The sequence below is a fragment of the Quercus lobata genome, chromosome 7, assembly GCF_001633185.2.
Source record: "Quercus lobata isolate SW786 chromosome 7, ValleyOak3.0 Primary Assembly, whole genome shotgun sequence".
Taxonomy (NCBI): domain Eukaryota; kingdom Viridiplantae; phylum Streptophyta; class Magnoliopsida; order Fagales; family Fagaceae; genus Quercus; species Quercus lobata.
The window spans coordinates 33,485,397-33,494,311 of NC_044910.1; the positions used below are offsets into that span (position 1 = coordinate 33,485,397).

At 31.3% G+C, this 8,915-nt stretch overlaps 1 protein-coding gene across 1 annotated transcript; it reads left to right on the forward strand.

Moving 5' to 3' along the window:
* The first annotated feature begins 6,758 nt into the window (after window positions 1–6,758).
* Window positions 6,759–8,112, forward strand: LOC115951934. The gene is made up of 3 exons (XM_031069050.1): window positions 6,759–7,620; window positions 7,811–7,944; window positions 8,038–8,112. The coding sequence occupies exons 1-3, from the start codon at window positions 6,759–6,761 to the stop codon at window positions 8,110–8,112; spliced, it is 1,071 nt and encodes a 356-aa protein (XP_030924910.1).
* Window positions 8,113–8,915: the final 803 nt, after the last annotated feature.

An 8,915-nucleotide genomic window follows, 5' to 3' on the forward strand; every position in this document is an offset into this window, starting at 1 on the left:
TTTTTTTTTTTTTAAATACTTGGTTTAACCCTAATTCTTTTATCTCTTTTAGGTTCACGTACGCACAAGTTTTTTGGATTTGCATTGAGGAGTCATTGGAATGGAATATTAGATAAGTTCGGGTGAGAGATTTTACAAGGATTATTATATAATTTAAACCTCACATAAAGTGGTTGTTATCTAAGAAATTGTTGTAAAAAAATTTCTTTTGTAACAGAAACTATATTTATCATTTGTATAATTCTAAGTCAAATTCAATTTAAAATTTTTTTCATAAGTATTAATTTACTACTCCATAAAAAATGTTACGTACTTTTTTCTCAATTTTAAAGGTTGTTGATGTTGTTGATATATTTGAAATTTAAACTCTTTTTAACCTTTGTTATGGATGTGTAGTAATTGGCTAACTTTTAGGACTAAAAAACTAAATTTTTGGATTAAACAAAAATTGATAAATGTTATTAATATATTTTTTTTAAAAAAGATCAACATCACCAAAAATATAATATGTATCTCCTGCAATAAAATTTGAATCAGCTGAGTTTGAATTCCTACCCACTTTATTAACCCATCTGGCCTAAACTTTTCTATATAAAGATTTACTATCACTAGTTTATCAAAAAAAAAAGATTTACTATCACTCCTAAAGTTTTTAGTTTTTGCCACTTTACACTAAGGCATTTCAAACCGTTGATTCTTGGGACAGGATCTATATGATTGGTGTGGAATGGCACACGGTGTTGGACCAGAATCTTAGTTTGTTTTTTATATTAAAAAAAAAGTCTGATATAAATCATAATTTCACCCGTTTATTTGTCTGTGTCTAGCAAACTGAAAATTCCTTTTGTAACCGAAACTATATTTATCATTTGTATAATTCTATGTCAAATTCAAATTAAAATTTTTTTCCATAAGTATTTATTTACTACTCTATAAAAAATGTTACGTACCTTTTTCTCAGTTTTAAAGGTTGTTGATGTTGTTGATATATTAAACTCTTTTTAACTTTTGTTATAGATGTGTAGTAAGTGGCTCACTTTTACAACTAAAATTTTGGATTAAACAAAAATTGATAAATGTCATTAAATTTTTAAAAAAAAAAAACAACAACAACACCAAAAATAACGTGTATCTCCTGCCATAAAATTTAAAATTTAGGCTTTTATTTACTTATGTTATGGATGTGTAGTAAATGGCTAAATTTTAGGATTAAGAAATTACATTTTAGGATTACACAAAAAATGATAACTGCCATATATAAAATTTGAAAAAAAGAACAACACCAAAAAAAAAAAAAAAAAATGTGGATGTGTAGTTACTTAATTTTAGGATCTTTCCAAGAGCATTTCTTTTAACAAAAATCTTATTAATTTACTACTTCATAGAAAATGTTATGTACCTTATAAAATACAATATAAGTATTGATAATGATAGTCTGTCTGACAATTTAAAACTCATTGGATACTCACTAATGTAAAAAATTAGTAGAAGCATCCAAATCTCAATCCAAAAATGCAAGCCATGTATCAATATGTCCCACGTAAAACAACAATATTTTTCTTTTCAAACTTTGGTGCCTCTTTGCATATTTGTTTGATATTATATTTATATTTGGTAAAGTGAGAAATTAAATATACATTCAAATCCTTTAAATACCCTTAAAGACCTTCATCTTCCGCATCACCTCCACAACTCTCAAATTCTAAACTTACTAAGCCACTTCTTCTCTCTCTTTATTTACACACAGACACAAAGTTACAAACAGACACATTATTTTCTCATCCAAATTAATCAAAATAGCATGGTTTTGTTTTAAAGTGTGTGAAATGAGTACGGAAAATTTAATCTAATTTTAACTATAAATGATTTTGTGAAATAAAGTAAACATTTTCTAAATTATATTTTCGTCATATTGATCTAACAAATCATAACCTAAATTTAAATATATTCTCAAAACTTCTACCTAAAATAATAATTTAATAATTTTAAGAAGTGTAACTTATTTCTCCTATTTTACTAAAAGTTTATTACAATTACACATATTATTACAATTCTTACATATGATTAATTTTTTTCAAAATTAGATCACTTTATTGAGGTTTTAATACACCCTATTTGTGACAAGGAAAAATCTATTGATTATTGTGTATGTATGCGCAGCAACCACTATAAATTTAATATAATTTTATGTAGAAATGAGTTCGCAAAATGCAGCAATGATGAATACCAATGACATAGAATGTCGTCGAGAACGATGGAGATATTATGCTCACTTGAGAAGACAACGAGAAGACAATGAAACCAGAAATATTTAATTGGCAAGACGTCGTGCTAATTACTCAAGACAAAGACAACAAACTTTGGGTGGTGATCACATTTTAGTGGGAGGCCCAACAAATTTAAATGAAGAAGATGTTGTACATTCTAATTCAACATCAACAAACCCATCACTAATACCACCTAATCATAAGGCTGGACGAAGTCGTCAGCTTACACATATCCGTAACTTGGCACGCAATATGCTAGTTGAGCATAGGGCTATGCAAGAAGTCAATGGTGAGATTATAGTTTTGTATCTTTAAACATTTTTCATTGCTTGGAATTTTATTATTTTGAGAGAATCCATAGTTTCTGGCATGTTAGTTGTATGTCAATGTATACAAAGATACTAAGTCAATGTTTATAATATTAAATTTAGGTATCCCTCCGACCTATCCAACTATAATGGCAAATGGCTTTGAGGCTGGACCAAGTCATATAAATTCTAATGTTAATACTGGTAAGTTTTATATAATATATTTATAAAGCTTTAACCATTATTTTTTAAATATAATTATACCAATTGAGCATTTTATATAAATACATTGCAGTTACAGAAAGAATTGAAGGAGTTGAAAATATAGTTCAGCAAAACCAAAGGGATGCCTATAGAGAACAAGGTTCATTACTCAATGTCACCATATTTATCTTCAATTTCATGTTTATATCCTTCTATAAAGCTTTCATCATTATTTTTTATATATATAATTACACCAATTGAGCATTTTCTATAATTACATTGCAGGTGTAGAAAGAACTGAAGAAGTTGAAAATATAAATGATTAAAATCACGAGGATGGCTACAAAGAACAAGGTTTGTTACTCAATGTCACCATTTTAATTTCAATTTACATGTTTATCATTATCAATTTTATTATTTGTTAACAAGCTGCATATTTGAAACATTATTAATATTTTGCTTATTTCACAACATAATATTTGGTACAATTTTAATATTTCCTTTCACAACTATCATAACATTCTTTATCACTAATTTTTTTCCTCAAAATAAAAATTAGGTGTTGACAACACATTTGATAGTACTGCACATGTAATAAATTGTATGTGAGGTAGATACAATTGTACAAAGGATTTTAAAGAATGTATAGAGACCATTAGGTACCAACTACCACAACCAAAGACATGTTGTTTTTGTAATGCCCGTTTGTTCCATCAAGAGGCATCCTCGATGTGTTGCAAGGATGGAAAAATATCCTTACCCAACATACCAATTTGTTCTGAATTTAGGGAGCTCATTTGTGAGCAAACACCACAAGGCAGACATTTCAGGCAATATATACGGTTTTACAACAACATGTTTGCATTTACCTCAATGGGTGTGCACGTGGATGAAAGCATAGCCTTGAATAGTCGAGGAATATATACATTTCGTGCCTAAGGTGCCATCTATCATAGAATTGGTAGTCTTTTACCACATACACCTCTAAGTGTGTGGCATCTACAATTGTATATCTACGACACTAATCTTGAAATACAACGCAGAATGTCTCAATCTGTAGAAACTCACGAAGATATTGTGCGACTTATTCAAAGGATCTTAGACATGCATAACCCATTTGTGGAGAAATTTCGTCAACTATCTCGAAATCCAAATTTACATCAATGTAAACTCCTCATTAAAGAACAACCTCTAAACCAACCTCAATATTGCCTTCTCAGTGCTTCCCAAGTGGCAACTATTATTGTAGGAGGAGAAGAATCTAGTCATTTAAATGGTAGAGAAATTTTGGTTCAAATGTTTGGTGGTAATTTGATCAATGTTCAAGATACAGCAGGATATTATGATTCATTGCAGTACCCAATACTTTTCCCATTTGGAACATATGGATGGGATATCAACACACGCGACGCTAATAGAAATAAAGTGTCATGTTGTGATTATTATGCATACATCTTTCAGGTAACAATTTTATTATTTTCAAATTTTTTTACTTCAAAATGCCACTTACACTATAAAATGACTAAACCTACATCTATTTTTACTAATGTCCAAGATTCGCGACGATGCTCTATCAATGATTTGGTATGGAGGACGTCTTTCACAACAGTATGTTGTTGATAATTATATAAAAATTGAAATACACAAGCTTAGGTGATTTGAGCACAATCAAGATTCTATTAGGGCAGATCTGTACTAAGGCCTACAAGATACTTTCCATGAAGGAGAGAGTGATACTGGTAATGTAAACTTTACAATTGAAATTTACATTACTTTATTTATGGAAAATTGGTATCAATATTTATTAATGACCTAACTTTTTCATCTTATATTTAGGAAATGTTAGACGTAGAACCATTCTACCTTCATCATTTGTGGGAAGCCCGCGTGATATGATCCAACGATTTCAAGATGCAATGTCATTGGTTCAAAAGTTTGGGAAACTAGATTTATTCATTACAATGATGTGTAATCTAGGATAAGAAGAAATCAAAAATAAGCTTTTACCCTCACAAACCACACAAGATCGTCCAAACTTGCTTGCCAAAGTTTTCAAATCGAAATTTGAAGAATTGAAAGATGATATTGTGGTTAAGGGGGTTCTCGGAAGAGTAATTGTATATGTGCAGGTCTTTGAGTTCCAAAAAAGGGGTTTACCACATGCACACATGCTTATAATTCTTAATGAAGATGATAAATTCATAATCCAGAGGATTACGATCGAGTTGTTAAAGCAGAAATACCGTGTAAAGAGGAACAACCTCAGTTACATAAAGCTGTACTGAAGCATATGATACATGGTCCTTGCGGAGTACAAAATCCAAGATCACCGTACATGAAAAATGGGCAATGTAAAAAAGGATACCCAAAGCCTTTCTCACCAAAAACCTACCAAGGCAATGACTTATATCCTGTTTACAAACGATATGATACTAATAATCCTGTGCCATTGAATGATCATTGCAGGATTATGGTAGACAACACTTAGGTTGTTCCATATAATCCTTGGTTACTGCTGAAATATAATTGTCATATTAATGTTGAAATATGTTGCAGTATCAAGAGTGTAAAGTACTTATATAAATATGTGTATAAAGGCCCAGATCGTGTCTCTATGGAAGTTAGACCAGGCCCAAATTATGATGAAGTCCAATAGTATATTGATGCAAGATGGGTATGTGCTCCAGAGGCATGTTGGAAGATATTTTCTTTTCCTATGTATCGAATGTACCTTGCCGTTTTTCGTTTGCAAATTCATCTTCCAGATAGACAACAGGTACGTTTTAGACCATATGAACCTATTGCTAATGTTTTAGAGCGAAGTAAAAAGATAATGCTCACTTAATTTCTTTATATGAATATGATTGATCATGATGCACGAAATTATCTATATAGAGAGTTCCCTGAGCATTATTGTTAGGATTATAGAAACAAAACATGAACACGAAAAAGATCTCATAAAAAAGTAGTGGGCAGGATATATACTATTTCACCATTTGATTGAGAGAAGTTCAATCTGCGTGTTCTTCTTAATCATGTCAAGGGGTCAACAGGATTTGAAAATTTATTGACTGTGAATGGGATAACCTATCCAACTTTTAAGTTAGCAGCTGAACAAAGGGGTTTACTACAGAATGATAACAGCATATGACAATGTCTGCTTAAGGCAAGAGACATTCGAATGCCGTCAGCTTTAAGAAGATTGTTTGCAACAATATTGGTATTTTGTTTACCAATTGGAGTAAGAGAATTGTGGAATGAGTTCTATCCATATATGGTAAAAGATTACCCATCAACATCTGTTACAACAGAGACACATCGTACAAATAAACTTCTCAATGATTTAGAGGCATTACTCTTGCAACATGGAAAGCATATTACAGAGTATGATTTGCCGATTTCAACTAGAGAATGTGGCAATGATTCAGCTATACCAAGACTCATACAATATGAGCTAACTATTCCTAATGTAGATGAAGAACTCACTTTAATTGAGAAGTTGAATAATGACCAAAGAGTAGCATATGAGACAATCATGACAGTTATTGATCATAAGAAAAGCATGATATTCTTCGTCGATGGGCCAGGGGGAACTGGGAAAACATTTTTGTATCGCATAATATTGGTAACCTTGAGAAAAGCCAGTCACATTGCAATTGCCACAACTACATCTAGCATAGCAGCAACATTACTCCCTGGTGGAAGAACAACGCATTCCAGGTTTAAGATTCCTTTAACTCTCGATACTTCATCTACTTGCTCAATAAGTAAACAATCAGACTTAGCTGAACTTATTAGACGTGCCACCATAATTATTTGGGATGAAGTCCCAATGGTAAATCAACGTGCATTCGAATCTTTAGATAGAACATTTAGAGATATTATGTAAGTAAATTTACCTTTTGGTGGTAAGGTGCTAATTTTGGGTGGAGATTTTTGTCAAGTACTTTCGGTTGTTCCAAAGGGTACAAAGGCAAAAATGATTGATGCATGCATAGTCAAGTCCCCATTATGTAAAGATGTCAAAGTGTTACATTTGAAGCAGAATATGAGGTCTATCAACGATGAAGAGTTTGCTGAGTATATACAACACATTGGTGATGGGAATGAACCATATATAATGGATGATTTGATTAAACTACCCCCTTCAATGGCAATGCAATGGGAGGGTCAACATTCTATATACAACTTGATTGATCAAGTTTTTCCAAGTTTGCAAGAACATGCCAATGATACAAAGTATATGGTTGATAGGGCTTTACTAACACCTATAAATGATGATGTTGAACAGCTTAATGCAAAGATAATTTTCCAGTTTCTAGGAGATGAGTTTACGTTACATTCTTTTGATGAGGTTGAAGGAGATACACAACATCTATATCAACAAGAATTCCTAAATTCTATATCTCCAGGGGGTTTACCACCACATATATTAAGGCTAAAAAAGGGTGCTCCAATTATGTTGCTATGCAATATAGATCCAAAAGCCGAATTATGTAATGGTACAAGATTGATATGCCGGGGATGTTTTAACAATGTAATTGACGCTGAAATTTTGACTGGACAATATGTGAGTACATGCGTTTTTTTGCCAAGAATCCCTTTGAAGACAACAGAAAATGTAAACCTGCCATTTGTAATGATTAGACAACAATTTCCTATACGTTTGAGCTTTGCACTTACAATAAACAAAGCGCAAGGTCAGACAATTCCAACTGTTGGGATTTATCTTCCTGATCATGTTTTTAGTCATGACCAATTATATGTGGCATTGTCAAAGGGAGTCTCCCAATCCACCACAAAACTATTGGTGCAAAAAGAAAGAATACTTGAGGAGGAAGGTGTTCACATAAGAAATATTGTGTATAAAAATGTTTTGTTCCCTTCATTATAGGTATTAATTAACAATTGAAAAGAACTATCTTACATATAGATTTATTTTAATAATTTACAAATTTTAATGGTTATGCTATCTTCATTTTAATATTTCATTTCTTGAAATTTTTTATATATACAATTAATTGGTAACAGGAAGGATGTCCAACTCAAATATGAGGATTGAGTCCACTATGCTAAATAATGGAGTGCATGCTATTCCTACTACTTATTGGGAGAAGTGGAAGGATGATCAATCAATATCGAACATGGAGGCCATTGAAAACAAGGTATATTTCTTTTTAATGATATCTTAAATCAGCATCCCTTTCTATTGTTTTATTAAAATTAATATTAAAAATGTCATGTTGCGTATGGGTTAGGTTCAAAAATTGCAAATTTATTCACCTGGTTGGGGATTCACTGTTCGAGCTGATAAGAAAGAGCTTTGGAAATAAGTGAAACGAGTTTTAGAGTCACAAGAATTGGAAATGTGTGTTACGCTATTTTTTAAAATAGGAAAATAACTAATTGATAATCTTAATATACAAACATTTTTTTCCTTCATTTTGAAGTTCCAAGAACAAAGACAAACAAAAAATCACTGTCAAGAGCAATGAGGTTTCCAACATCCATAAGAATAAAAACAAAGGAAAAATGAAGGACGATGTGATCTCTAACACTCCTGCCAACAGAGACAAACAGAGAATGAAAATCAAGGACAATGTGGTTTTCAACATCCAAGAGCAAAAAAAGATACGAAGAAAAAAAAACCAAGAACGATGCAATCTTCAACACCCAAAATAGTAAAGACAAACAGAAAATGAGAGTCAAGGACGATGCGATAATAACACAAACTAACATATTTTGTATCATAGGTTCATGGCAAATATTGCTGGAAAGCAATTAGAATGTGAAACAAATAGCATTGCTCCACCAACTTCTCCACTGTAGCCGGCAATATTAATAAGTTCACCTATTTCATGTTTCAGATGTAGTGCATTATTTTACAGTTTTACCTGATGTAAATATTTTAGTTTTCTACATTGATCCATCAACTTCTTCATAATAGCTTTTGTAAAGGTCATCACATGTATTTTGTAAGTAGTTTTATTGTTACAATTTTATTATGCATTTTCAATATATGCACTATTTATAAGATTTATTCAGAGGATCTTTTTTTTTTTTTTTCCTTCCCCCTAAAGGTTAATACTAAATTATTGCATCATCTTCCAATCAATAACATGTTGATTATTGCATA